Raw genomic sequence first — 27,907 nt, 5'->3', positions numbered from 1 at the left:
GAAAGCACCTCTGGTTTCACCTTTGCCACTATAATCAGCTCCTATCTACGGTAAATTGAGAAAGTGCAAGGGCTAGGTTATTAAAGCACTCAAGACAATTTTGTACTGTTGTGTTAGTGTATTCCCCCTTTAGACAGATATAAGCAATTCTGGCCACCCACAAATCTGGCCATTTGGTGTTGGTGGAGGTTGGGTGTTCCAGGACAGCCCCACTTTCCATGCCTTCCTGATGTATTTGTTTGGTTTCCCAAGGTGTTTATAAGAAGTCATTCCATTTTTGCAAATAGATATCCCCCAACCTCATTCTTGGATGGGATTACTTTCTGGAACATGCTATAGTTCAGAAATACATAAGTCCTCAGATTTACAACCTTGTATCATTTTAGAAAAATTGTTCCTTTTAAAAATGTGTCAGGCATTTCAAAGCCCTCCTGTAGTTCTCATATATTGTTACTATAATGTCTGCATTCAGTTATAATTTACCCCATTATTAACAGAGCTTTATATAAATTGGATTTCTCAACTTTCAGCAATCAACAGAGAATGAATCACTCCATCTCAGAAACAAAAGCTCTGTTGAGGTCTGAGGAATAAAAGCTCCCATTGCACAGAGGAATCTCATTAAAACTTTCAAAAGGTTTTCTTGGAACAGAGATAATGTGAAGGCCCGATGACAGCAGCTGGACAAGAGCCATCACCTTAAATTAGTCACAAAAGAAATTCCTTTGAGGGAATTTTGAGACAATAATGGCATGGAAGGAAACAGCGTATCTTCAAAGTGTCAGGCAAGAAAGTTTGAGTTTTCCATTCAGTTATTACAAAATGAAATATCTACAATGAGCAGATTCACACATAACATGGAACCTACTTGCAAAATTGGCAATAACCTACATGTTACCAGGGCCCACTGTATACATGTTTACTACCACGATCCATTTCTATATTTTGCCTAGAGTGGGGGAAATTAGCATCAAACCGGTGCAGACCCGTGAACAGCAAGAAAATATTCAAACTCCTGTGGAATTGCGGACATGGTGTAGACGTGCTAGAAGAAATACAATTGGTTGATAAAAAATTTGGAATATGAGGAGATGGCAAAACTTACAACACTTATAAGGGATAAAAACTTGGAATGTTTCAAAGAAGATTGGGAACCTTTCTTGCTTTACTTAAAGAACTATTTTTCTAACATGGACCTTTCAGCAGGGTTTGAAATTTAGTAATTACAGCAGGTTGGGTAGGGTAAAATCGAATTGTAAAATGGAGTATATATGTTTTGTATTATTATAGCAATGGCTTATATGTATAGTTAACAAGAACTGCACAGACCGGTAAGCGGGAAGTCAATATTTACTTAAGTGTAACTTGATTGTTAAGGTATTGTTAAAATCAATAAAATTTTAAAATGCGAAAAAGAAGAAGAAATAGAATGGAGATGTGACCATGAGAACAAAGAGTTGTTTTATTGAGGGTTAATAAGGGTACAGGCAATGAAAAAGTGGTTGGTTAGGCACGTGACCAGGTTGTTATACTAGAAAGGGGGATAGAGACTTAAGGGCAAAAGAACAGAGAAAGAGAAAAACTGTCTGTCATAGCTACCTGGATCTATTATTTATTATTATTAATATTTCTTGTTTACACAGTCAGACAGGTGTTATTGACTGGTTTGTTTTATCCAGACATCGAGTCCTTCCCAAGGACCTGGGATGTCTGAATTTTATTGTCAATTGTTATAGATATCGTCGCAGAATATAGGCTGTTCCCAGTAAAGCTGCTTTTTGTAATTGGCTGATGGTGATTTCTGTGGCCCCTATGGTGTTGAGGTGCTCTTCAAGGTCTTTTGGAACTGCACCCAGGGCACCAGTTACCACTGGGATTATTTTGGTCTTTTTCTGCCACAGCCTTTCAATTTCGATTTGTAGATCTTTGTATTTGGTAATTTTTTCTATTTCTTTTTCTTCTATTCTGCTATCCCTTGGTATTGCTATGTCGATTATTTTGACTTATTTTTCTTTCTTCTCGACTACTGTTATATCTGGTGTATTGTGTGGCAGATGTTTGTCTGTTTGTAGTCAGAAGTCCCATAATATTTTGACATCTTCATTTTCTTCAACTTTTTCAATTTTATGGTCCCACCAATTTTTGGCTACAGGTAGCTTGTATTTTTTGCAGATGTTCCAGTGTATCATCCCTGCTACCTTGTCATGCCTTTGTTTGTAGTCAGTCTGTGCAATCTTTTTACAACAGCTGATTAGGTGGTCCACGTTTTCATCTGCTTCTTTACAAAGGCGGCACTTGCTGTTTGTGGTGGATTTTTCGACTTTTGCTCTTACTGCATTTGTTCTTAGTGCCTGTTCTTGTGCAGCCAATATTAAACCCTCTGTTTCTTTCTTCAAGTTGCCATTCTTAAGCCATTGCCAGGTCTTGGTGATGTCTGATTTTCCACTTATATTGTGCAAATATTGACCCTGCAGGGGCTTATTTTTCCACTTTTCTGCTCGGTTCTTGAATTGTTCTTTCTTGTAGGCCTGCTTTGTTTCATTGGTGTTGAATAGTTTCTTGTTATTGACCATTTGAAGTGCATCTTCTTCACTGTCCTTGATATATTCTTCAAGGCCTCTTTTCTCCTCCTCTACTGTTTGATGGACTTGCAGCATTCCTCTTCCACCTGAGCTGCGAGGGAGGTATAGTCTATCGACATCACTGTGGGGGTGCAGAGCATGATTGATGGTCATGATTTTCCTGGTCTTACGATCTAGCGTCTCTAGCTCTGCCTGGGTCCAGTCTATTATTCCTGCAGTGTATCTTATAACAGGTATAGCCCAGGTGTTTATGGCTTGTATGGTGTTCCTGCCGTTGAGTTTGGACTTGAGGATTTTTCTAACTCTCCTGATGTATTCACTTCCAATTTTTCTTTTAACTTCAGTGTGTGCGATGTTATCAGCCTGGAGAATGCCCAAGTATTTGTAAGTTTCTTTCTTTTCCAAGTTCTTGATCTTGCTTCCATTGGGCAGTTCTATTCCTTCTGTTTTTCTTATTTTCCCTCTGTTCATTATTAATGCAGCACACTTGTCTAGTCCAAACTCCATTACTATATCGCTACTTAATATACAGACAGTGTTTAGCAGTGTTTTGATTTCTGACTGGGACTTTCCATACAACTTCAGATCATCCATGTACAGCAGATGGTTGATTTGACTTGATGTTTTAGATGTTTGGTATCCGAGGCCTGTTTTGTTTAGTATTTGTGAAAGTGGGGTCATGGCGATTACAACCAACAGAGGGGATAGTGAGTCCCCTTAGAAAATGCCTCTTCTAATGCTAACCTGTCCAAGTGTCACGCTATTGATTGTTAACTGTGTACTCCACATGCTCATTGCTTTTTAAAATAAATATCTGAATGTTTTTGCTGACACCAGTTGTTTCTAAACATTTTAGTATAATAAGATGGATCCCTGTCCTTAAAGGGTTCACAGTCTTAAATGAAACACAAGATAGACACCAGCAACAGTCACTGGAGGTTCTATGCTGGAGGTGGATAGGGCTAGTTACTCTCCCACTGCTAAATAAAGAGAATCACCACATGATTTAGGCAAGTTTTTATAGACAAAAACACCCTGAGGCATTGACTGGAGACTAGAGGAGACTGGTAGATGGTCCCCTTCAGAAATTTCCTGACTTCAGGGATTCCTGTTGCTGATAAGGCATGAATATATGATATTGATTAGGTTATGTCAGATGGTTCCCTGGATACTTATATAGACAAAGAAAGTTTCCTGAAAAGAGTGATTACCTTGGGCAATCATTGGAACAGATTTTGAGAAGGGCACATCAAATATTCTGGCATATACTTGCTTAACTTTGGTAACAGGAGGGAGGAAATGAGGTAGGCAGGTGTGTGCAACCTTGAGCTTATTGAAAGTGGAAGAGGGCTTGCATTCCTTTCCTTTTTGTCTCTTTTCAAGTTTAATTTAGTCTGTTCTTCATCTCTCTCTCTGCCTGTGCTCTAATGCAATCAGAAAGGGGCATTTTCTCTGGCTTACTGTAGTTCTTTACCAGTGAACCTGGAAAGCATTTATGGGGAAATGCCTTGCCAGAATGACCTATTGCCTGGAATGTAGCCAGCGTTTCTCTTCCAAACAGGCTAAGGAAAGAACATGGCTGAAAGTAGGGATGTGCTTGTATCCGGGCAAGCTTCAAACCAACTCGGCCTAGCTCGGTTTTGGTTCTGGTCAAACTAGACCTGGTCCAGTTTGACTGCTGAACCGGTTCGGATCTCTACTGGTAAAGGGAAATCCAGTGAGGATTCCCCTTTACCAGTAAAGGGGGAGCAGGGGACATCCCTAAAGGTAGAATGGGTGCAAGGGGAGTAATTTACTACTCACAATTTCCACCCGTGTGGCGGGGGTGGTGGTGGAGGGATTGCAATGGCTCCCCTCACCCCTGCCGGCCTCCCCTAGAGCAGCCTGGGCCATCAGCAGCCTGGTCTGGGTCTTTTTTGGCACGGTCCAGGCCTCTATGCACACATGGGGGCCATTTTAATGACCTCCATGCAAGCGCAGAGGCCATTTGTATGACACATCAAACGTATTTGATGTGGCCTGGCTTAAAATGTATTTTTAAAACGTATTTGTTTGGCCTGGCTTTCCAGAGTTTTTTAAAATCGGTTTTAATATTCTAACCCGATTTCGGGGCTTTTAATCACTGTAATTGTTTAATTGTTGTTTTAAAATGTTTTTAAATTGTTAATTGTTGTTATATTGTTTTAATTTGTTTTAGCTCTTTATTGTTTTAGTGGTTTGTTTTAATTGTAAACCGCCCTGAGCCATTTTGGAAAGGCGGTATATAAATCAAATCAATCAATCAAATAAATAAATATGACCTTTGCACATGTGTGGGAGTCACTTAAATCCCCCCTGCATGACCTCCATGCATGTGCAGGGGCAATTTTTATGACACATCATGCATATGACCTTTGCACATGTGCGGGGGTCACTTAAATCCCCCCCGCATGCACAGAGGCCTAAACCAGGCGGAAGAAGGTCCAAACCAGGTCTCTGCCATCCCAGGTTGCTCTGGGGGAGGCTGGCAGGGATGGGGGAGAGCTGCCAGCACAGATGGAAGTGAGTAGTAAGTAGTAAATTGTGAGTAGCAAATCACTTTACTAAATTAGTTGTGAGTAGTAGATTACTCCTCTCCCGCATGCTCTACCTTTAAGGAAGTCCCCTTGGTCCCCCCCGTCCCCCATTACTGGTAAAGGGAAGCCCTCACTGGATTCTCCTTTGGCAGTAGAGATCCAAAGGGGCTTGGTTCAAACCAGATGTAGTCCAGTTTGAACTCGGACCAGCCAAGGTTGATCCAGTTTGACCATGAACCCGTCAAGCCCGGCTTGAACCAGGCCAGCTCACACACCCCTAGCTGAAAGGCTACATTTTAGAGGCACACTGAAGTACCACCAAAGTGGCATAGCAAGCATGGCTAGTCACAGGTTTGGTAGTCAGAGGGCAGCACAAGGCAGGAAGGTCCTTGACCTGCCATTGTTGCTTGATACTTGGGGGCGGGGGGGGGAGCTAGAGCAAAGAATGCCTTTTTCCACCTGAGCCTGGTGCATCTTCTGCACCCTCTCCCTCAAGATAAATATGTGTCTTCCATCATTCATGCCTTGGTATCCTTAGCTTAGATGACTGCAATGTGTTCTGCCTCAAGATGCTTCTGAAAATAGTTCAGAAACTATAGCTGGTCCAAAATGTTGCAGCCAGGCTCCAGAGTAGGCCCCAGAGACCATATTACATAAATCCTTAAAGAAGTGCCCTGGTTACTAGTAGTTATCTGGGTACAATTTGAGTACCCAGTTCTGAGTTTTAGAGCTCTATACAACCTGGACCTTGGTTGTTTTAAGATCAATTTCAGCAGCTGACAGCACTATCAGAAAGTTTCCCACCAACGGATCACTAGCTGGCAGTCTCCGGGAGCCCGCCGCACAACAACGCCCGCCCAGCAGAAGCAGCAGCGCCTTGGACTCCCTCCCTCCTCCCCGTTTTCCACCTTCCCACGAGCCCGCAGGCCCTCAGTTTCAGCCAACTTGTAGGGTTGCCAGCCCTCCACCAGCATTTGCCTGGAATCTTTAATGGCTCGATACAGTGTGTGGAAAGCATGGAGGGAGGTGGAGCCCCAGGTAGAGCTTTGGTCTTCCTTCTTCAGAGGTTCGGCTTCTACCCAGCAGCTCCCCGCTCCACTCAGCGTCATTGCTCGGGTAGCAACTACCCCTGGACCACGAAGAAGCGCCATTCCATCCGAGATACGAAAAGGGGCGGGGGGGGGGCAGGGACGAAGTCAAAGCTCATCTGCCTCCTGCTCCTCTACTACAGTTTAAGGGATGCTTGATCGAAAACACGTCTGTAGCTTCACTGAGTCGCGCCTTCCCACGGTGGCTACTAGCCCTGCCGCTGCATCCGGGTACTCCGCGGAGTGCTTCCGGTTCTCGAGCAGCCCCGGCGGCGGCCGAGTTCTAGTTCCGGTGCGGCTGGTTCCCGGGACGTTCGCTTGGGGTGAGAGAGGGCTGCTCCCCTCCCCTCCTTCCTTTGGCTCAGCTGATGCCTGACGGAGCTGTGGGGGTACGTGTGAGCTCCTCCTGGGCTACAGCAGATGATGATGATGATGATGATGTAGTAACTGTAATGCCTGATGACGGCTGGGGGACTCTTTCTCCTCCCCTGTTCCGTTACTGTCTCGGTTCACCTAAGGCCGGCGATGGTATGAAGGGCTAAAGCTTGCAGGCAAGGAGCTCTCTGTAAACTGCATCCCGGCTCCGGGCGTATTGGTAGAGTTGTTGGGTTCTCCAGACGCTTGAAAGGGCTCTTACACCTCCAAAGCTGCTATCCTGTGCATCCTTACTTGGCAATTGGCTCACGGAGTTCAGTGGGGTTTTCCTCTGAGTAAAAGTGCACGGGATTGGGCTGTGAGTAAGACAGGGATTCGTTTTTCTTTTTCTTTTTTTTTAAAAATTGAACAGCACCTAACATTCTGTACGTTTAGTATTAAAGTGATAGCATAAAAGGGAAAAACACGCTGCTTGGTGTGCCTTCTTCTGTTGCTTCACGTGGATGTGAAGAAAAGCTGCACTTCATGAAGCTCTGCTGATTGCAACAGCTAAAATTTACAGGAACCCTCTTCAGAATCAGAACTTTTTATTGGAGCAAAGTTGTTCTGAAATAAGTCTCATAATACTGAGATTTCAAAATCTGTTTAGTCAAGCCTGTTATGGGAGGAGAGTTGTCCTCTTTGCTAATCAGGGTCTAGGGATGTTCATGGAACCAGTGGGGGGTGGCTTGAGGGTGGAGGGGGAATACCTTTAAGGACTGGGGAGGTGCTCTTATCCTCCCCCACTGGCGCTGCAATTTAAAAGGGTCAGGCGAGGTGGCAGTGTACCTCCCTGCTGTCCCGTCGCCTCCTCGGACCGGAAGTGACTAGATGTACTCGGTGGGCACATATGTCGGGCTGGGTGCTTCCAGTCACTTCCAGTCTGAGGAGGCAACAGGGTGGCAGGGAGGTACACTGTCCTTTTAAACTACAGCTCTGGCGGGGGAGATGCGTGTGTGTGGGGGGGGGGGAGAGCACCCTCCCGGGTACTTAATGGTATACCCCACCACCACCTTCGAACTGCTGGTCTTTCGAACCTGTTTGGAGGCCTGTAAAGGCCTCCGAACAGGTTCGCGCACATCCCTATTGAGGTCTGCCCTGTTTGCATTGAATGGGAGATGTATTCCCCTTAGGGGATGGGGCCACCCTGGGAAGAGCATTTGCATGCACAAGGTTCCAAGTTCCCTCCATGGCATCTCCAAGATAGGGCCCTGAGAGACCCCTGCCTGAAAACTTGGAGAAGCCGTTGCCAGTCTGTGTAGGTGATACTGAGCTAGGTGGACCAATGGTCTGACTTGGTATAAGGCAGTTACCTATGTTCCTAAGCTTGTATAACATAATTATATTTCAACATACCTTTCTTTAATTGATCATGCATTGTTTAAGTTACTAGGGTGGGTGCTCATTGCATATGTTCTGAAGCTAAAGGAGCCTGTCTTATCTTAAACTGGTAGTTTTGAGCTGAGCGCATCCTATTGAGCTGTAGCATCCTACTGGTATGTGGGAATTGATAAAAGATATGCTTTATTTCTCCTGGGATCGGCGTGCACACAAGTGCACACTCACAAGTTTTTTGATGTCTGCTCAGTTAATTTTAGATCCCGCTCAGGTTGAATTAAGAAAGTCCCCTCTGAATGCACATGGTGTGCACACACTCTCTTGATACTGCCACCCAGAACAAAACTCATTCTGCACACAGATGAAAAAAAACTAGGGAACACACTGCCTGGAACGCTCTTGTTTTCTATCTAGCCTGTATTGGCTTAAATCAAACCCTGTTGTCATTCATACCACCATGGGCAGAAACTAGTTGAAGAACTTTACTTGGTGTGACCTACTGTTACTACTATACTATGTATATTTATATACCACCCTTCAACCAAAGTTCTCAAAGTGGTTTACATAGAAAAAGATATATAATACATAAATAAGATGGTCCCCTGTCCCAAAGGGCTCACAAGCTAAAAAGAAACATAAGGTTGACACCAGCAACAGCCACTGGAGAGATGCTGTGCTGGGGCTGGATAGGGCCAGTTGCTCTCCCACTGCTAAATAAAGAGAATCACATCTTTAAAAAGATGCCTCTTTGCTCAGTTAGCAGGAGTTAGGGGTTAGTTAGCACTAACTTTGCCAAATGAAACATGTTTTCTCTCGTATAGGTCTTTCCATTCCCTTCTTTCTAAAATGGCTCCATACAGTATCTTCCAAATTTGTATGGACTATCATAAAAATGGACTATAATGTTTTTTTCAACCATATCTAACAGATTAGAATTCTGGACTCATCTTATCATCATTTCTTGATTCCATTTAGGTTTATTTTGAACATATGTTGCAAAGATGGCTGTTTCTCTCATTATAAAATGGGGTGGGCAGGAATTTTTGATAACCACCCTTTCAGAAGAGGATACAGTGTTGGATCTCAAGCAGTCTCTCAAAGGGCTTACTGGAGTGCTACCAGAGCGTCAAAAACTTCTTGGACTTAAAGTGAAAGGTAATCTTTCTGTTCCCTTTCTCTTTTGATTGCATTTTGCAGTTGCTGGAAGATAGCTGACTCTGTTAACTCGATAGGTGTTAAGATATCTATGTAAATCCATATTAAATTTAAACCGTGTGAGGGGAAACCCAACCATCTTACCTGTGTCAAAGGGTGGGCTGGCTTTAACCTTTCAGGGTCTGGTTTTACAGAATCTCATGGTTCAAGGATGCCTGTCAAAATTACTATGTAAGAATGAATACAGTGGCTCACATAACTGTCAAACATAACTAAGCTGTGTTAAACAACCATGCCTGCTTAAGAACACAAGTGCCTTGCTTGATCACATCAAGATCTACCTAGCATGTCCTCCTTTGCAAGCATTCTAACAACCAGCAGGCACTAGGTGGTTCTCCAAGTGCCTAGAAATGGACCAGTGGTCCAGATTTCTTCTACCCACTCTTCCCTGTAGTGCAGAGGGTGGCTCCAAAAAATGGGACCGACATCCAAAGAAAGCTGAAATAATTGTGTGAATCTATGAAAGGCAAATGTATCTGCCATATGGTGTGCTGCTTTTTATAAGAGGGGGTCATTTTTAATAAAACACATGAGTTGTCATGGGTGTCAGTCCAAATAAAATAGTTAAAAAATTCTACAGGTTTACTGCAAGCTCCTTACTCAGGGATGTCAAACTGTGACCTTCCAGCTGTAGTTGACCTAAACTCCCATCATCCCCAGTCACAAAAGGCAGTAGCCAGGGATGATGGGACTTGTAGGCAAACAGCTGGAGGGCTGCAGTTTGATACCCCCACAGCTCTTTGGGTGCTGGCGAAAGCTAGCAGCTATTCTGAATTAGAGCTGAAATAAGGAGGAATCTTTCCTTATCAGTACCAAAATGGAACTTGTCTGTCCACACCTTCCTCAAGAGAATGTTCACCCTTTTCTATGCTAGACTCCCAAATGTAGACATCTGGGAACAAACATACTAAGCTGAATCAGGGAGCAGGAGAAAGAATTCCCTATAATTACAATAGGTTATTATGGTTGCAAACCTATGCAGATTTACCTGGGGTAAGCACTACTGAACATAGTGGAACTTACTTCTGAGAAAATATGCCTAGTATTTCACTGTAAATCAATTTATAACTTCAGAATATTATACAGGTCAGGCTAAAGAGGAAAAAATACCTACAGAGAAGTTGCTCTTTTTACTGAAGAAAGTTGTCATCTTTTTATATTGCAGGCAAGCTAGCAGAGAATGATGTTAAGCTTGGAGCACTAAAATTGAAACCAAATACTAAAATTATGATGATGGGGACTCGTGAAGAAAGCTTGGTAAAATATTATTTTGTTAAATACTGATAGCCATTTTATATAATGATAAACTCTGATGGTTCTTGTAAGTTGCACAGAAATGACTTAAGGTTTTTGTTTTAACAAAAAAAACTTTCAGAGTGCAATTTTTCTACATGTGGTATACATTTTAAGGTGTGCTGTTTGAAATCAGTAGGCATTGTTAAAAGTGCCTCTCACTTCAGACTAATCTCCTATCTCTCCCCACCCTAATTCTTTTCAAAAACACACTTCAAAACATTGTAAATACAGTTCCCAGAATGCCTATTGCCCAGCAAATGCTCTTTTTCATACTACTCTACACATGAGCTTCTCTTTTCCCTAGTACAACCCCCCGCCCCAAACCTATCCATACAACTCTCCTCATGCTTCTGAAGCTCAACTTTCTATCCCAATGGTTCCCAACCTGTGGTCCTCTAGATGTTTCTGAACTACAACTCCCATCATCCTGAGCCACAATAAATTGTAGTGGAGGTGATGGGAGATGTAGTTCAGCAACATTTGGAAGACCACAGGTTGGGAACCTACCCCATTAATTATATACAATCCTGGATCCAATAAGTTATCTTCCTCTTCCATCAAAACCTTTTTCTCACCAATAGCCAAAATATATGGATTATCCAAAATGTCCTCCTGTCTTCTCCCTCACTTTATCTTTCTAGTTTCCATTCTTAAATGATTTTGCTCTTCTCATTTTTGTGTACTCTATCAATGTAATCACTTTGTTTAATTCATATTCTGCTTAAAATAACTGGAGGCTCTATATTATGCAGTGTGACGTCATTTAATCATGAATTTTGGTCCAAAATGTGAGAGAGCCTTGGCAAAAACATATGTAGTGTTTGAAAAAGAAGCATGTGTAACTTATTACCTTTTTCCTATACTACAGAATCCTGAGAAGAAAAATGTTGTGTGCTAATTTGTTTTACTTCTTGCAGGAAGACGTCCTTGGGCCACCTCCTGATAATGAAGACGTAGTAAATGATTTTGATATTGAAGAGGAAGTTGTTGAAGTAGAGAACAGGTGAGTTGTTGCTTCTTTGAGAAGTAATTAAACAGTTGATAAAAGTGCAATTTCCTCATGTTTATGTTATCTTTACTTAGGGAAGAGAATTTACTAAAAATCTCCCGCAGAGTTAAAGAGTACAAAGTGGAAATATTAAATCCTCCACGAGAAGGGAAGAAATTGTTGGTGTTGGATGTTGATTATACGCTGTTTGGTGAGTATATGTCTCCTTTTCAAAGTAGTAATCACTGAAAATTTTACTGTATACCCTGCATGATATTTGTCTAGTGTTGTTTTCCAGCTCTGTGACTTTGTAATTGTGTTTTGTTGCTACTGCTCTTGTGCTTGATCTTATCTTAGCCATAAGAAAATAAAACTATTAGTGTGAGAAAAATTTCAACACATCCTCGTGTCTTCCTGTGTGAAGTATTGAGGTGACATAAGAGAGAGACTTATTTAAAAGAGAGGAAAGCAAAACCACTCAAAATAGATTCTAAAATGTTGTTTTCTCTGGATCCTCAAATTTTGAAATACTAATTCAGACTGATCCCATAATTCTCTTCAGACCTTACTGTTCCTCCATTGAACATGGAGAGGGAAATGGAAATGCTCCAGCTAGCTACATCTTCCATTCCAACATGGCCAGGTCACACTGCCCAGGCATCCATGGATGTCTTCAAGAGGCAATGTTGACTGCATGAGAAGGTTCCTCCTTGTAGCTTGGTTGTATTGAAATGAATGGCCTTAGTCTTGTCTCCTGCTCTTGTTAAATCACTGTTGGGTGGGGAGTGTGTATATAAGCATCATGACTCCTACCAGAGCCAGAGGAGGAGTGGGGAGTTCACTGAGGTTGAATCCTTGCCTGTAAAGGATTCACAGCAGGCTGCCACCATCCACTTTATTTCGATGTGGGAAAACCCACTCTCCATATAGGGTTTGGTGGGGTTGGGGAGTGGCAAAACCCTCCCCAAAAGGGCTCAATAGTCCTAGGCTTTCAAAGGTGTGTGACTAAAGCTGACCCAAATGAAGAGTAGAATACCTCACCAACAAGGATTTATTATTAGATTAAAAGAAAGAAAAACAGTATGCAATAACAATTATCTCTTCATAAAGCAGATTGTAAGAGAAAGAGAGTTTCCATTAACTGGGCAATTCAGATTCCAAACAATGCACTAAAGCAAAATAAGCTCCCTCACATGTCTAACTGTACGAGTTCTAACTTGTTACTCACAGACTTTGGCCTTCCTGTTTCCCCAGCAGCTGCCTGCTGCTTCCTCAGGACACTCCTGGGACAGACGAACCAACAGGGCAATGCTTTTTCTTTGTCAGGTGGCTGTGTGGGTAGTTCCCACCCAGTCCTCTGGTTTGGTCCTTTGGTTTTGAATTTCCCAGGCTTTTTACCTTATTAGGAAAAGCCCACGTGCAGTTTCTCTAAGTGGGGCCTAGTCCTCCTCTTAAGCCTTACTATCACTGCAATGAGTGTTTGCCTATGAAAGGTTTGATTTTGTCCAGATCATTGCCCTGATGAATCTAACATGGTTCCTACACACGCAGTTATTCTTTCTGGCTCAATGGTTGAGGTTGCCTGTGTTAGAGCCCTTTCCAATAGGTTAAAATTCCACAAGCTGCCTGATCAGAAAGAGCATGGTGGTTATATTCAGTCCTTTCTGCTCCCCGTTTCTTGCCAAACAACTGATAGGTAGAATTTTAACCTTTTGGAAAGGGTTTGGTATGCACAGACTGCTCTGCATGTGTTCCTTGGATCAGAGTGCTGGCTTATGCCAGAGCACAAATAAAGGGGGTGATAGTGGTGTTCAGTGTTCCCTCTAAGGCATGCACCCGTGTGCACTTACAAGTTTTTCAATGTCCGCTCAGTTAAATTTAGATCCCACTCAGGCTGGATCAGGAATGCACCACTCTGAATGCATGTGTGCAAACACTGCCTTGATACTGCCACCCAGAACACAATTCATTCCACACACAGATGAAAAAAATTAGAACACTGGTGGTATTCAAGGAAAACTTAAGGTACTAAAATGAACCTGAACCTGCTGATGTTCTCAGATCATAGGTCATGTGCAGAGACTGGAATTGAGCTGATGAGACCATATCTTCATGAGTTCCTGACATCTGCATATGAAGACTACGATATTGTAATTTGGTGTAAGTTAATTGCTTGCAAACAGTATGTTTTTAGTATGATATTGTAATTTGGTGTAAGTAAATTGCTTGCAAACAGTATATTTTAAAAGTTGCTGTTCTCATCCACTACACAAGAATCTCTAATGAAAATCTTGAAGATTAGGTTTGCATATTTTGTTGTGTTGTGCGATGCCTGATGACAAACCTTTCAGTGGGCATGAAAAATATGTTTTAAGGAAGACTTTAATTCTTGTCAAACCCTGGGCACGTGAAATCAAATGCCTTGTAAAAAAAATGTCATCCATACTTTGATAAAACAGAACACTCTCTGATGCAATCCCCTTGATCCAGAAAAATGGGTTATGAATCTTGATTGGCAGTAGATAAGGCATGGGACCCAAAGAGCTCCTTTAGACCAACCCAAGGTATTAGGCATGTCCCGTAAACCTTCTAATTCCCCCCCCCTTTGAATGGTAGACCCTTTATGCCTTGTTGTGTTTGTATGCTGCTTTGAGTAAATGTTGTGCAGAAAAATTGATGTAACCAAATTGCAAACTGCTTATGAAACTGCCCTTGTTTTTGGAAGTGCTTTGTCATGCTGCATGGGGGGCTGCTTTTCAAGAAACAAGTTCAAACTTCCCTTCAGCATGTGGAACTAGTTGTACATGTTCTTTGGATATAGGCTCTAAGAAATAAAGCACTCTAATACTAGTTACTGTTTTGCATTCATGGGGAAGAAGAGTATAGACTGAACTAAAAATGAGTTCCACAAGCCCAGCAGGGTTATGAACTTGTCCCTAGCACAAGTTCAGATGGGAGAGGCTTTGCAGTATCCAAAATTGATTTGTGATTGTGGATGAGCTTACATATGGAGTATGATGACTTGGCAAAAAAATAAATCCCTGCTCTAATAATAATCACCAGTATTCATTCAATTTAACATTCTGTCTTTTTCTTTCAGCTGCTACCAATATGAAGTGGATTGAAGCTAAAATGAAAGTAAGCTGTGTGGGTTTGTGGGGATAGAGTTTGTAGTTAGATTTGGATTTTCTAGAAATTGGCATGTTCTTGAAATGGCCTGTTTCACAAATTAGGAACTATCTTTTGATTATAATACAGCTCTCTACAATCAGTGACAATTGAGCATAATAATATACAAAACACTGTAGTAAATGTTAAATTGATGTAGTTAAATATGTTGGAAACAACACTGCAATACTTGTATTTATTTATTTATTTAATTTATATTATATGTATATATATTTATTTACCATATTGATATACCACTATATATATATATATATATATACACACACACATATATATATATATATATATATATATATATATATATATATATATATATAAAATCACCAGGTGGTGTATATAAATCATTAAAAATAATATAAAAATAAAACAATAAAAATAATTCACAGAGTAAAACAATTAAACAGTTTAAAATTAGTTTTAATTAAAAGCCTGAGAAAACAAGTGTGTCTTAAGAGTCTTTTCAAAAATCAATTGGAAATGGAGAGGCTCTTGTTTTGATGGGGAGTGCATTCTCTAAAGCCCAAGAGCAGCCACAGAGCTGGCCTGGCCCTGAGTCACCATCAGAAGAGCCAGTGGCAACTGTGACGGGACCTCTCCAGAGAATCTTAATAGGTGGCAGGGTTCATGACAAAGAAAGCACTCTCTTAAGTACCCTGGACCTAAGCCATTCAGGGCTTTATAGGTCCAGAAATGGGCATAGCTGACGTATTGATCAAAGCTGATAAAAAGCACTTCTGGCCACTGCCTCAGCCTGAGAAACCGGAGAGAATTTTGGATCTAGGAGTACTCCAAAGCTATGTACCTGATTTTTCAAAGAGAGTGCAGATCTAAATCATATTTGTTCTTGCACCCTCACAATCAGGGGTGCCTTCCACACCTGCGGTCAAAAGCAAGGCCGTGACATGGCATTTGTTTGGCTCCCAAATTTTGGAGTTGACTCCCAGAGCCAAAGAAAATTTGTCAAGGCCTCTTCTAGTAGCTTGGGTCCTTTAACAGCTAGATCCAGAATGGACAGATCTTGCCAGTCTCCTTGGATCTCTCTTTCTCCTTCCTAGTTCTATGGACTAGTAAATGCAGAAGAGATGCAGATTTCTTCATCTTGATCTGATCTGGTACAAGGGCTATTATGTTGGCACATAGTCACATTACACAGCTCCCATGAATTATTTGTGCTTGGTTTTGTTTGGTTACTTGTTTTTGTTTCTTAATAGTATGATATCAGTATGGTAGGTAGCTATTTAAAACCTGCACTGTAGTATCTCCTGAGGTCTTAGAGTACAATACTATCTTTCAAAATAGCTTGAGGTGGGTGGGGAACCAATACAGAGCTGTTTAACTGACTTTCAGCCAGTTTGCCTTCAGTGTTCCTTTTCTGGGAGTAGCCACATCCTGTCCCAAAGTTAATCTGTTAAGCACTAACATTTTTAGTCTCTGGAATATCCTTTCTAGAGTAAACTATTTTAATTTCTGGTGCTTTCTGTGCTTGATTGCAATTTGCAACATTAACTGAATTAGAAAAAGTTTAAAATGGGCGTGCTTCTGTTGCCTTATTTCACATAGGGCTTAGTTGTGCCCTGTTTCACATAGGGCTTAGTTGAGACAGCTGTTAATGCCTTCTGTAGGTAACAATGCTACATTTTGTCAATCCTCTCTGCTCCCCACCTTGCTTTTTGTGCCATGTGAAGAACATTCCCATGAGGGGTGAGACAGCTCTAAACCACCATAAAACAACTGTTTGACCATATAATCTGCAAGCATAAATGTGGACTCATAGCAGCTTCTGCTCCATCATAAGAAGTCTCCTTGGAAAGAGAAGCAGACATTTATTTTTAGCATGTCTTGGTTCATCCTTTATTCTTGCTGGACATGTGAATTGTACAAGGCTTATAAATTATGGCAGTAAAACTGACTGTGTGGAACTTCATTGACTATTGTATTTGCACTGCAGGAGCTGGGAGTGAGCACCAACGCAAACTACAAGATAACCTTCATTCTGGACAGTGCTGCCATGATAACTGTGCACACTCCAAGGCGAGGATTAATTGATGTAAGATTTTTTTTAAGGTTGTTTTTTCCTCTGTATTAGAAGCAATTCAGCTTCTTACAATTTGTAGATTTAGAGAGTCAGAATAGTCCAGAAGTCCCATCTAGTTCATCCTCTTCTTTTAAGGCAAAATTATTCACACATCAGTGCCAAAAGATCAGGTGATAGACATTTTCCTGTTTCCAGATGACTCAGGGAAGCTCACTGTGTGGCATTTCCTTGTAGTGTGGCTTGGCATGCTTACTTGAGTCATCTAGAACTGTTGCTCCTTGGACAACTTATTGCAATGCACCTGTTCCCTGTTTGTGTCATGCTACCTTTTTGGTGGGAACTCAGCTTGTTTTTAGGAATAGCCTGTTTGCTATTTTCCTTTCATGAATGTATCCAAAATTAGCAAGAGCACCACATCTGTTTCATTTTGAGGCTTCTATCACTTTTGAATAAATGGCATTTCATTCTAGATAATATTCACTATATTTTCTTTCTAACATCCTTTTGTGAAATATCCTCCTGGAATATGCTTTTTATAGTAAATTAATTCAATAAATGCCTCCCTTTTGTATTGTAGGATAATTGTGGTCCAAGGCAAGCCACCTTCTACAGTGGAGGAAATAGGAGACATGTGTTTATGTCCCAAGTCCTGAGGGCGGCTTCTGAGCAAGTTGTTCTTTAGGTCTTGGGTCCTTCTTTGTTAAATGAGAATAATAGTGGCATACTTCCCAGGATTGTTCAGGATACAAATAAAGAGGATTATTAAAAACCTTGGTACAAAGAAAATAAAATATGCTTGATTTGAGTCCAGTGCTAAAATGCTGTTTTACTTAGGGTTTTCTCTCGATTTCACTTCTGCAGGTGAAACCTCTGGGTGTTATATGGGGCAAATTTTCAGAGTTTTACAGCAAGAAAAATACTATCATGTTTGATGATATTGGGCGGAATTTTCTGATGAATCCACAAAATGGACTAAAGGTAACATAGCATAGTTGGAGAAATGCCAACTAGCTAAAGAAGAAAACTCATGGTAGAGTGTGAAATTTAGGAAGTGACGCTACCACTCTAAAGAGCACCCACAAAGGAATACTGTTCATTTTTCACATGTATTTGAACACATCTTTTATAGTGTTTGTAATATTGGTAGGGTGTACCATCGTGCCAGTGTCTGTTTATCTCCATCTTAAAGCAGCCATGTGAAAATCATGAGTTCAGTCTAAACCTTTCAGCAGGTAAGCATTTCCCTTACTACTCTATGAAAGGAAATGTTTTATGAGGGGTATTTTCTAGTGCCCCTGTTGAACATCCATGAAGAATTGGGAGGCCATTATGCACAGAACTCTATTTATACATTTGAACCTCTGGATTGTAGCGCTTAACTGTATGTTGCTTTGAACATATAAAGTTACACCTTTGCATCCCAAGGTTTTAATGAGGGACAGCAAATATTTGTTTCTTGCTGTTCCTCTAGGGAGCTGAGAGTAGCATTCTTGGCTTCACGACAAGCCTGTGAAGTAGACTAGGCTGAGAGAATGTGACTTGCCTAAAGACATACAAAGATCTTCAAAGTGAAGATTAGTGCTTGAACCTGGTCTTTTATATAGAAGCCTAACACTTTAGACACTGCACCACATCAGTTATTTGAAGAAGCACTCAAGAAGTTATCTGGAATGGTCTTTGGAAGTGTGTGTGTGTGTGTGTGTGTGTGTGTGTGTGTGTGTGTGTGTGTGTGTATGTATTTACCTGTGCAGTTGGTGGTTTGGAGTTGTGCTGCTGCTTATAGAAGTTTTTGTGTTGATTTGAGAGGTTGAAATGGAAAGAGCTGGAGTTAGGATAGAGTTACGAGGCAATTTTTAGCTCTTGAGCAAAAGGAATATGATAAAACAACAAGATGCAAAATTTTTGAAGATGCATAATAATATCTAGTAGGGATGTGCATGAATTGGTGAATGGAAAGGTCTGGTGAGGAACCTTTAAGAGCGAGGAGAGCAGGTCTGTACCTACACCTTCGCCACTTGCTGCAGCAGGAAGCTGGGGTGTCATGCTCCCAGCACCCCTTGTGTGCTCCCCAACACCCCTGTCTGGCAGTGGCAGCACGTATATGGCTGCTGCGCATGCATGGAGGCCATGTGCATGCTGCCACCTGCCACACAACCACTGCACTAGGGTGCTGCTCTCCTTGCTCTTAAAGGTTCCCCACTGCACCTTTCAAATCATGAATTCATGCACATCCCTAATACCTAGCAATTTTACCATCCTGGAAAGTTGATAGCATTTTGTGTTTTCTCAGTAATTCTTACAGCAGTCCTCCTGTACTAGTCTGTAATAGTGTCCGCATAGTGCAAATAGGGGGTTTGAAGGCAGGAGCTTAAATAGCTTGCCTGAGACCACCTAGTGGGCACATGGCTAAGCTGAGATTCGTGTCTGGCTCACAGCTCAGTCTCTTAGCTGTGTTATGCTGTAAATAGTGACTTCTCTATTTATGCTGCTGTCATTAAGTTGGGGGTAGGAAATAGCTGCAATTAGCCATAAGAACATTTAAAGGGTAGCTACAGAATATTGGTGCATTTGCTGTAATGAAAGTGATGGTAGGGAGAGAAGCTTCTCTCAGTTCTGCTGGGACCCAGAGGAGATTTCTGTCAAAAGTATTATGGAGCAGTTCTCAAACTGGGAGCCTTCAGATGTTGCTGAACTACAGCTCCCATCATCCCCAGCCACAATAAATTGTAGCTGGGACTGAGTTCAGCAACATCTGGAGGTTCCCAGTTTGGGAACCACTGGAGTAGGGGATAAATTTGGTCTGAATGGAACTCAAGTACAGCTTGTACCAATTCAGAAATGGATATTGTCAAAGTTACATTGGTGTCCTTTTTTCACTCCCGATCATGTCACGGCTTTTGGAACGGGTTTGTCCTGGAAAAGACATCTGGCTCTTATGATGGCATTGCCCTGTGTAAAGTCTATCTGGTTCTGAGAAATGGTGACAGACGTGGGCAAATTGCTTTAAAGTGTTGCTCAACTGGATGGAGACTTGATGGAGTGCAATGCTGACAGAACAGTATCGTTGCCTCCCCCTGGGGAAACAGAGCTGGTGTGCTGCAGCTCAGACTTTATTGACAGAGAGACAAATTGGAGGTGACCGTTTATAAGAAATGTTGCTGTAGAAGGAATCGAGATCAGATGTTCTACCAGAGGCAACAGAATTTAATCAGCCATTCCACATGGGATTAACTTATTGTCTGCAAGCTTTTGATAAATGTGACAAGCAGTGCTTGGAGTGAGTTTTATAAGCCTCTCAGAAGGACACAGTCACCACAAGAGACTGACAAAGTCTATCTGGTTTTTCAGCTATTTTAAAATTATTAATTATTCATCACAATTAATGTCTAAGGAAAATAGCTTTTCCTTTTTGGGGCCGGAGCGGAGGAAATAGAAGGCACACACTGACTCTGATTTGGAATGAACTAAAACCTGCAATAATGTGCTCTGGTGGTAGAGCACATGCTTTGCATTTGGAAGGCTCCAATTGGTTCCTTTTCATCTCTAGTTAAAAGCATCCCTTGAGAGCTGCTGCCAATCAGAGTAGATAGGCCTGTATAAGAGAAGACCATATCAAGATGTCACAGTCTCCAAGGTACCAGGCTGGGGCCTTTTGCACCCTTGTTACCCAAGTTCCTTGTAACTAACTAATGATGTTGGGGATTGAATCTGGGACCCTCTACATGCAAATCATGTACCCTATAACTGACCCAAAGGCCTAACTTTCAAGTTTATTGTGTGCTCAACAACAATAGAAATATACTAACTTAGGCTTGCAGTCAGTTATTTCATTGGCCATATGTGGCAAAGAAAAATAGCCTCCAGTATTCCAGGTGAGTTCCTGTTTTCTTTTGGGAAGGCGGTGGCCTACAGCCCTCTGTGAGCTGCATTGTGGATGCTTTGTACAGGGTATTAATTTTCTCCCTTCCAGAATTTGGGGCTGTCATTTTAATACTGAAAAAAGAGAACAAAAGTTCTGTATATAGCTTCTAAGAGACATGATTGCATTTTGGAGACTGTACACTGGGGCTTACTCCCTTGCGTCCTCCCTGGAAGGGAGAGCAGCCATCGCTAGCTCTGTAGAAACAGCACTATGCTAATGATTGCGGCCCTGTGTCCTGGGAGCATGAAGAAGGGGTTGCTGTGAAGTGGTGTGGGGAAGGTGGGGGTAGCTGAGGTTAGGAAAGTGGGAGGGTGGGGGAAAGAAGGGTGGTCGTCAAAAGTTGAATGAGCCGTGGTTGACCATCTCTTGATCTTTGAGGCTACATTAATGCATCTGTCTGTAACTAGACAGTGGTGAAAGGCAGCTAGCAAAATAGACTGCTGGATCCATTCAGGTGACAATGTATGAGTTAAGAATGTTGGGATAATCTTCACATTTCCTTGTAAAAAAGACTGGCCTACATGCAGACTAGGAATGTGCCCACTGGGCTAGAAGGTGATGACTTCAGAGGACCATCTTGGGGAAACTGGGGAGCAGTGGCTATGCCATCACTAAGCAAAAAGATGCTCTTAGGGTGGTGGGTAGGAGGTGGTAGAGGAAGGCAGATGAGACTGTGTGGGGGACAGGAGGTATCTAGCTAACTGGTGGCCCAGCAATCCATTGCTTGATGCAACCACTTCTCCTTGCTTCATGAAGGACTACCCCTGTCCATCAGCTTGAACCTTGAGCCACTCATGAATGGTGTAGAACACTTACAGAAGGGAAAGGCAACCCTTTGCACAAAAATCTGTGAATGTTTGGGGCCCAGGGGAGATGTAGAGGCAAGTGCAGAACTCTGCAGAAAGGTAAGGTTGGAGACAACCTGGCAAGTAAGGTAGAGCCTAGCTGAAAGTGAACTATATGATTAAGCTAAGGAGCATAGCTAGGGGAGAGGGAGCCTGTGTTCACCTACTCCATGGTGGCCCCTTGGAGTGAGGGAGATGATGAAGAAAATAGGGAGAGTTGGAGCTGGGGGTTCCCCAGGAGCTGAGGTTCTTGGAACCCATCTGCTCAATTATAGCTACACCCCGATTAAGCTGTTAGTGCAAAGTTTACAATATTATATGTTAAATACTAAATTGTCAAGTTTGGTATGCTCTCTCCTGAAAAATGAATTTGCACCTGGATTCTGTCTCAACAGATAAAACCTTTCATGAAAGCACATTTAAACAGAGATAAAGATAAGGAGCTCCTAAAACTTACTCAGTACCTCAAGGAAATAGCAAAATTGGATGACTTCTTGGAGTTGAACCACAAACACTGGGAAAGGTAAGGATTAAGGTTGTGATATTGCGGCAATGTCAGTCTGCCCTGCCTCTTGGCCCAATCAAAATTCATATAAACTACATTAGCAGAGGTCAGGAGACTGTTGAGAGAATTGCTTCTCAGTTTGCAGCATTGGCCTCAAGGTAACACAGCACTTAAATATGTTTAAGTGCCACTTTAATGTATTAGTAAACTGGCAGTCTTCTTTTTCACATGCATATGTGCATGAGGAAAGGGGAAGTGTGTGTGTGTGTGTGTGTGTGTGTGTGTGGTGGTGGGGTAATCCACAAAAAAGTCCAGAGAATAGTATAATGGTGTGGAATCAACATAAACTTTTAACAACCAAACTGCCTCCAATCAGATCTTCCTCAGATACTTTTAAAATGAGTAGCCCCAGTGACCTTGGTGGAATCAAGTGAAATGTTTAGTGGTGTGCTGACACTTTTGCTGAATCAGGCTAAAAGGACCTGTGCTTCTCAAAATTCTGCTAACTGCATGCACTATACGTGGCTTGGCAGTCTTAACTTTGTGCTTGAGATTTAACTGCACTTGACTTTGATGCTTGGTATGCATACCGAGCATTCTAGCTTAGCAGGGAAGGAGCTACCATTCAGGTTTTTAAAGGAATTGGTTAATCCTTGGGATACTACTTACACTCACCCCATTTGTACAGATATTGAGAAGTGTGAGCACCTATTTTAGTATGAAGTCTGAAGTTTAGAAATGTTGAACGTAGATGCAATAATCCATAAAACAATTTTCAGATCAAAGTTTGAAAATTTTAATTTTCTGGAATCAATATTTTTAGTAATAGAATTCTGGGTTTTCAAAAGTTAACTTCTGGGAACTGCATAGGTTGCTTTTGAAAAACATTTTTGTAGGCAAGGGGCGGAAATAGTACATTGTAAATATGAAATGTGCATTTGAATTATGGTAATTTTAGGAACTTTGCCATACATTGTGAATAATATGATACAGAGCTAACAGCTGGTGAAACTTTGTGAAGATGGACCATCATATTGCATCATAGTTCTGTGATTGGTGAAAATCTGATACTGCCAGTCTCAAATGCTCAAAGAACAATGTGTGCAGCTTAGAAATTAGGCTATTTGGTTTAAGGACACTTTTTAAAATGTTTATTAGAATCTTTTATAAGGAGGCAGTTATTAGACCTCTTATAAAGAAGCCTGTGTTAGATTGCTCAGAGTTGAGCAATTATAGGCCAGTTTCCAATCTCCCATGGCTGGGCAAGGTAATTGAGAGGGTGGTGGCCTCTCAGCTCCAGGCGGTCTTGGAGGAAACTGATTATCTAGACCTATTTCAAACTGGCTTTCGGGCGGGCTATGGGGTGGAGACTGCCTTTGTCGGCCTGATGGATGATCTCCAATTGGGAATTGACAGAGGAAGTGTGACTCTGTTGGTCCTCTTGGATCTCTCGGCGGCTTTCGATACTATCGACCATAGTATCCTTCTGGAACGTCTGAGGGGGTTGGGGGTGGGAGGCACTGTTTTAGAGTGGTTCCGCTCCTACCTCTTGGGCAGGTTCCAGATGGTGTCGATTGGAGATTGTTGCTCTTCAAAATCTGAGCTTAAGTATGGTGTTCCTCAAGGCTCCATACTCTCTCCAATGCTTTTTAACATCTACATGAAACCTCTGGGAGAGATCATCAGGGGATTTGGAGCTGGGTGTTACTAGTATGCTGATGACACCCAGATCTACTTCTCCATGTCAACTTCTTCAGGAGTTGGCATATCCTTCCTAAATGTCTGCCTGGAAGCAGTAATGGGCTGGATGAGGGAGAATAAACTGAAGCTGAATCCAGATAAGATGGAGGTACTTATTGTGCAGGGTCGGAACTCTAGAGACGATTTTGATCTCCCTGTTCTAGATGGGGTCACACTTCCCCAAAAAGAACAGGTTCGCAGTCTGGGACTACTTCTGGATCAACGTGTCTCCTTGGTTTCTCAGGTTGAGGCAGTGGCCAGGGGTGCTTTCTATCAGCTCCGGCTGATACGCCAGCTGTGCCCATTTCTCGAGATCAATGACCTCAAAACAGTGGTACATTTGTTGGTAACCTCCAGACTGGACTTCTGTAATGCGCTCTACGTGGGGCTGCCTTTGTACGTAGTCCAGAAACTTCAGTTGGTTCAGAATGCGGCAGCCAGGTTGGTCTCTGGGTCATCTCGGAGAGACCACATTACTCCTTTGTTGATGGAGTTACACTGGCTGCCAATAGTTTTCCGGGCAAAATACAAAGTGCTAGTTATAACTTATAAAGCCCTAAATGGCTTAGGCCCTGGGTATTTAAGAGAGCATCGTCTTCGCTATGAGCCCCACCGGCCGTTGAGGTCACTTGAGGAGGTCCGTCTCCAGTTGCCACCAACTCGTTTGGTGGCTACACAGAGACCGGCCTTCTTGGCTGCTGCCCCGAGATTGTGGAATGCGCTCCCTGCTGAGATACAATCCTCCCCATCTCTGGCAATTTTCAGAAAACACTTGAAAACACATCTCTTCAACCAGGCTTTCTCAGCTTTTTAATACTTGTTTTTAAATTGTTATGATTATTTAATTGTTGTTTTATGATGTTTTTAATGGTTAATCATTGTTTTATGCTTTATAATTTTTGTTTTAATTATTAACTGATTTTAATGGTGTTTTAATGTAAACCGCCCTGAGCCTTTTGGAAGGGCGGTATAAAAGTTTTAATAATAATAATAATAATAATAATATTTCTGAGCATGTAGCTATTAGCTATACTGCTAATTATTGGATGTGCTGTTATTTAGAACATGTTAATTTTTTTGAATAAATCTGATTACATTATAAATATTTGGCTTTTCCCTCTAGGTACCTTTCAAAGAAGCAAGGACAGTAGCTTTAATTTGTAACACTGAAACCAAGCGGAACATAGAGACCTTTTGACCCTTCCTCTTGTGTAAGCTAGAATAAAATAGTGCTGGACACTGATTTAACCACCAGAATGACTGCTTATACTTGGTCTTCCCGTTGGTTTGCTTTGGGTCTGTCTTTCTGTCTATGTCTTTCTCTTCTGAAGATTACTGCTAACAACAAAAAGGAAAACCGGATGGTTTTTTTTTCTTGAGTTTATCTCTGGTGTTACTATTAAAAATGATGTCACCTTTATTGCTACTATAGTATTTACAAGATTTTAAAGACCCTATTGTTTTGAAATTAGGGGGGAAGTTTTAGACCACCCCCCACCCCCCCAAAAAACAAAAAACACCACAACAACTATGGAGCCAGTTTTGGCATTGTTGGTTCTAAAAACTATTTCCCCTTCCCGTTATGGTATTTAACTATGAACTATAAGCTGTCTAATTATGTATTAGTATGTCAAATGTTCCTTTGTGCAAGACAGTTTTCAGGGTGGAAAGTACCACTAGGGGGCAAAAATGCCTTCATGTGTAGCTCTTGATAATAAAAACTGTGTAATTGGATTGTATACGATTGGAGAGTAGGAAGAATTTTTTTTAAAAAATGACTTCTAATGCTTGGTTTGAAAAGCATTCCTTTTCTTACAGAAAAAATACTTCTAGCCTGAGGCAATGCGTTAACCTGAGGAGAGCCAAGGACTAATTCTTCAAAGCATGAACATTAGTTGTTCGGTTCTAGTTAAAGCTTGTCTGGATACAAACTCTCTTAATGGCAATATTTTAGCCACAGCTGTTCTAAGGTATCACTTAAAGTTGTGCTGCTTCAGCCTGCACTGTGGAAGTGTGATGTGATCACTGTCTCGCATTGCTGACAGTCCCTCATCCTACCATTTTTGCATTTGAAAGCAAACTGCCCCTTTCAAATAAAGATAGCATATATTGTTCTTAAGGAACTAGAGCAAGCTCATAATAAAAATAATAATAATAAATGCCTTTTCTTAAAACCTGTGTTCTGTTGTTCTCAAACTTCTCGTTACAGACAAGTGTTATGCGCTTTGAGGTTTATTTGAGGCACAAGGCTTTATTAATGATTGAGTCCATATTGTGCAAGACACACTCTAATGGAATTTGATTGGCGTGAAGCTGTTGCTGAAGTGAAGCCAGAAAATAAGACTACAGTTTTTATGCCAAGTGACATAGTTTAGGATTACAAACCATGAAGCATGCAGAGCTGCTGAGTAGTCCTAACTGACCAAAACTCTGATGTTCTTCTGCCTGTTAATATGCGGGTGGGGATTGCAACCCAAGATCGCATTCTGTACTCTTCTGAACACATGTGCTCCATCTTGGGTGGAGCTAGTTTCCTAGCTATAGCATTATAGTGGAGAGAGAATTTTCTCGTATTTGTTTAATTCACCAGTGACTTATAGTGACATAAGTTCCAGTAATTCTAAGCACCAGTTATCTACAGTGTGCTGGCTATAACTGGTTTTCAAAAAGGAGTGTTACAGTCTATGGTAGTTGTAGAATGAACTTAGAACATAGTTTCTCGGATCAGTGGCTAATTCACTCCGAGCGCCTTTAGGGCACCTTTTTGACTTTTTAGTTGATATTGGATCAGTTTCTGTATTGACTATAATGGCAGTCTGAATAAAAAGTGTGCAGTTTCCAGAAATGTCTGGAAACATGCAGTCTTAGTTGTGTAGCAAATGTCATTGCATTAATGAATTACAGTTTTAAGTTGTGTAGCAAATGTCATTCCATTACAGTGGGTTGGATGAACTGCCTTATCCTGAGACCATCCGTACCAGTATTATCAGCTTGAGCAGTCTACACTTTCCCAAGAGTTTCGGCAGAGACCTTCCTGCCTGATATCCTCTGAAGTGGAGAAGTCAGGGATTGAATCTGAGACATTCCGCATGCAAAGCATGTGCTCTACCAATGAGTCAAGGCCCTCCTCTGGAAAAATAAGAGTACAATTGATCCTGAAGTCCACTTTACATATTGCTAAGTGATTGTCATATGATTAATCCAAGTAATCACCATAGATTCACAGGCACATCATGAGTTGCTCAGAATGCCACTGAAATTAAAACTGAACTACAAATTGAGCTTTCCCACATCTTATCATACAACCTGTATAGTGACCTAAACACTCTTTATCTGATCCAGTATTCTCAAATAACGTTCTGCCTAAATTCAGGATGTTGTACATATGACACCCAAGATTTAGGCACTGCAGTACTCAAGAATAGAGTACTGGTCAAAGAATGTTTAGATCACTGAAATCTTAACAGATTTCAGCAGCTGTCTTGGGTGAATGTTTCTAGTACTGTATGCTCTAACCTACTGGGAAGCAGAGCACTGGAGGACAAAGCTTAAGTAACTATAGGTACACTGCACAGTGTTCCTATTGATGCCTTCTTTAAATATTAATCTTTTTTGTAAGCCATTGAAATGTTTTTGTCTAGCTGATGATGACATTCATACTAATAAAATGACATTCTTGCCTAGGTTTGGTGCTGCTATAATGGTAATGGTGACAGTTTTAGCTGTGGAAAGTAGCTGTCTGGTTTTGCAAAGGAGACTGTGTGGAGGGCTGAAGTGCTTGGCTGCCCCTCAGAAAATGATGGCAAATAGCAGTTTTGAGGCCGCAGACACCAATGAGCCACAAACTGTTAAAATGAATAGATTGTGGCATAGCTGAGTTGGTTGTCAGAAAATATGCCATAGTCAGCTTTTTGCTCCTTGTGGTTCAATTCCAAATGAAATCATATTTTCAGCCATCCAGATAAGAGTTAAATGTTTTTATTTATTTATTACATTTTTATACCATCCAAAACGCGAGTTCCCTGGGTGGTTTACAAGACAATAAAAACCAATAAAGAGATTAACACATTAAAATTTAAAATGTTAAAACTATTAAAACACAATTAAAACACAGTTAAAACAATCTCTAATTAAAAGCCTGGGTGAACAAATGTGTCTTGACTGCCTTTTTAAAAGTTGTAAGAGATGGGGAGGC

At 41.5% G+C, this 27,907-nt stretch overlaps 1 protein-coding gene across 4 annotated transcripts; it reads left to right on the top strand.

Moving 5' to 3' along the window:
- The first annotated feature begins 6,463 nt into the window (after positions 1-6,463).
- On the top strand, positions 6,464-27,395 carry UBLCP1 (ubiquitin like domain containing CTD phosphatase 1). Of its 4 annotated transcripts, XR_008316974.1 has the most exons (12): positions 6,464-6,614; positions 8,953-9,132; positions 10,358-10,449; positions 11,406-11,491; positions 11,572-11,687; positions 13,538-13,636; positions 14,577-14,614; positions 16,614-16,712; positions 17,562-17,678; positions 21,863-21,990; positions 24,836-24,923; positions 25,531-27,395. XR_008316974.1 is itself a non-coding variant. In XM_053299802.1 (11 exons), the coding sequence occupies exons 2-11, from the start codon at positions 8,979-8,981 to the stop codon at positions 24,861-24,863; spliced, it is 957 nt and encodes a 318-aa protein (XP_053155777.1). In that variant the 5' UTR covers positions 6,464-6,614; positions 8,953-8,978; the 3' UTR covers positions 24,864-27,395. The 4 variants fall into 4 exon arrangements, 3 of the variants coding, with proteins under 3 accessions (XP_053155777.1, XP_053155779.1, XP_053155778.1); XM_053299802.1 differs by having other exon boundaries at positions 24,836-27,395; XM_053299803.1 differs by lacking the exon at positions 6,464-6,614 and adding an exon at positions 6,638-6,776 and having other exon boundaries at positions 24,836-27,395.
- Positions 27,396-27,907: the final 512 nt, after the last annotated feature.

Source organism: Hemicordylus capensis, chromosome 2 (assembly GCF_027244095.1).
Source record: "Hemicordylus capensis ecotype Gifberg chromosome 2, rHemCap1.1.pri, whole genome shotgun sequence".
Lineage (NCBI taxonomy): Eukaryota > Metazoa > Chordata > Lepidosauria > Squamata > Cordylidae > Hemicordylus > Hemicordylus capensis.
The sequence above is the reverse complement of the archived record's forward strand: the minus strand, read 5'-3'. Positions and strand labels throughout refer to the sequence as shown.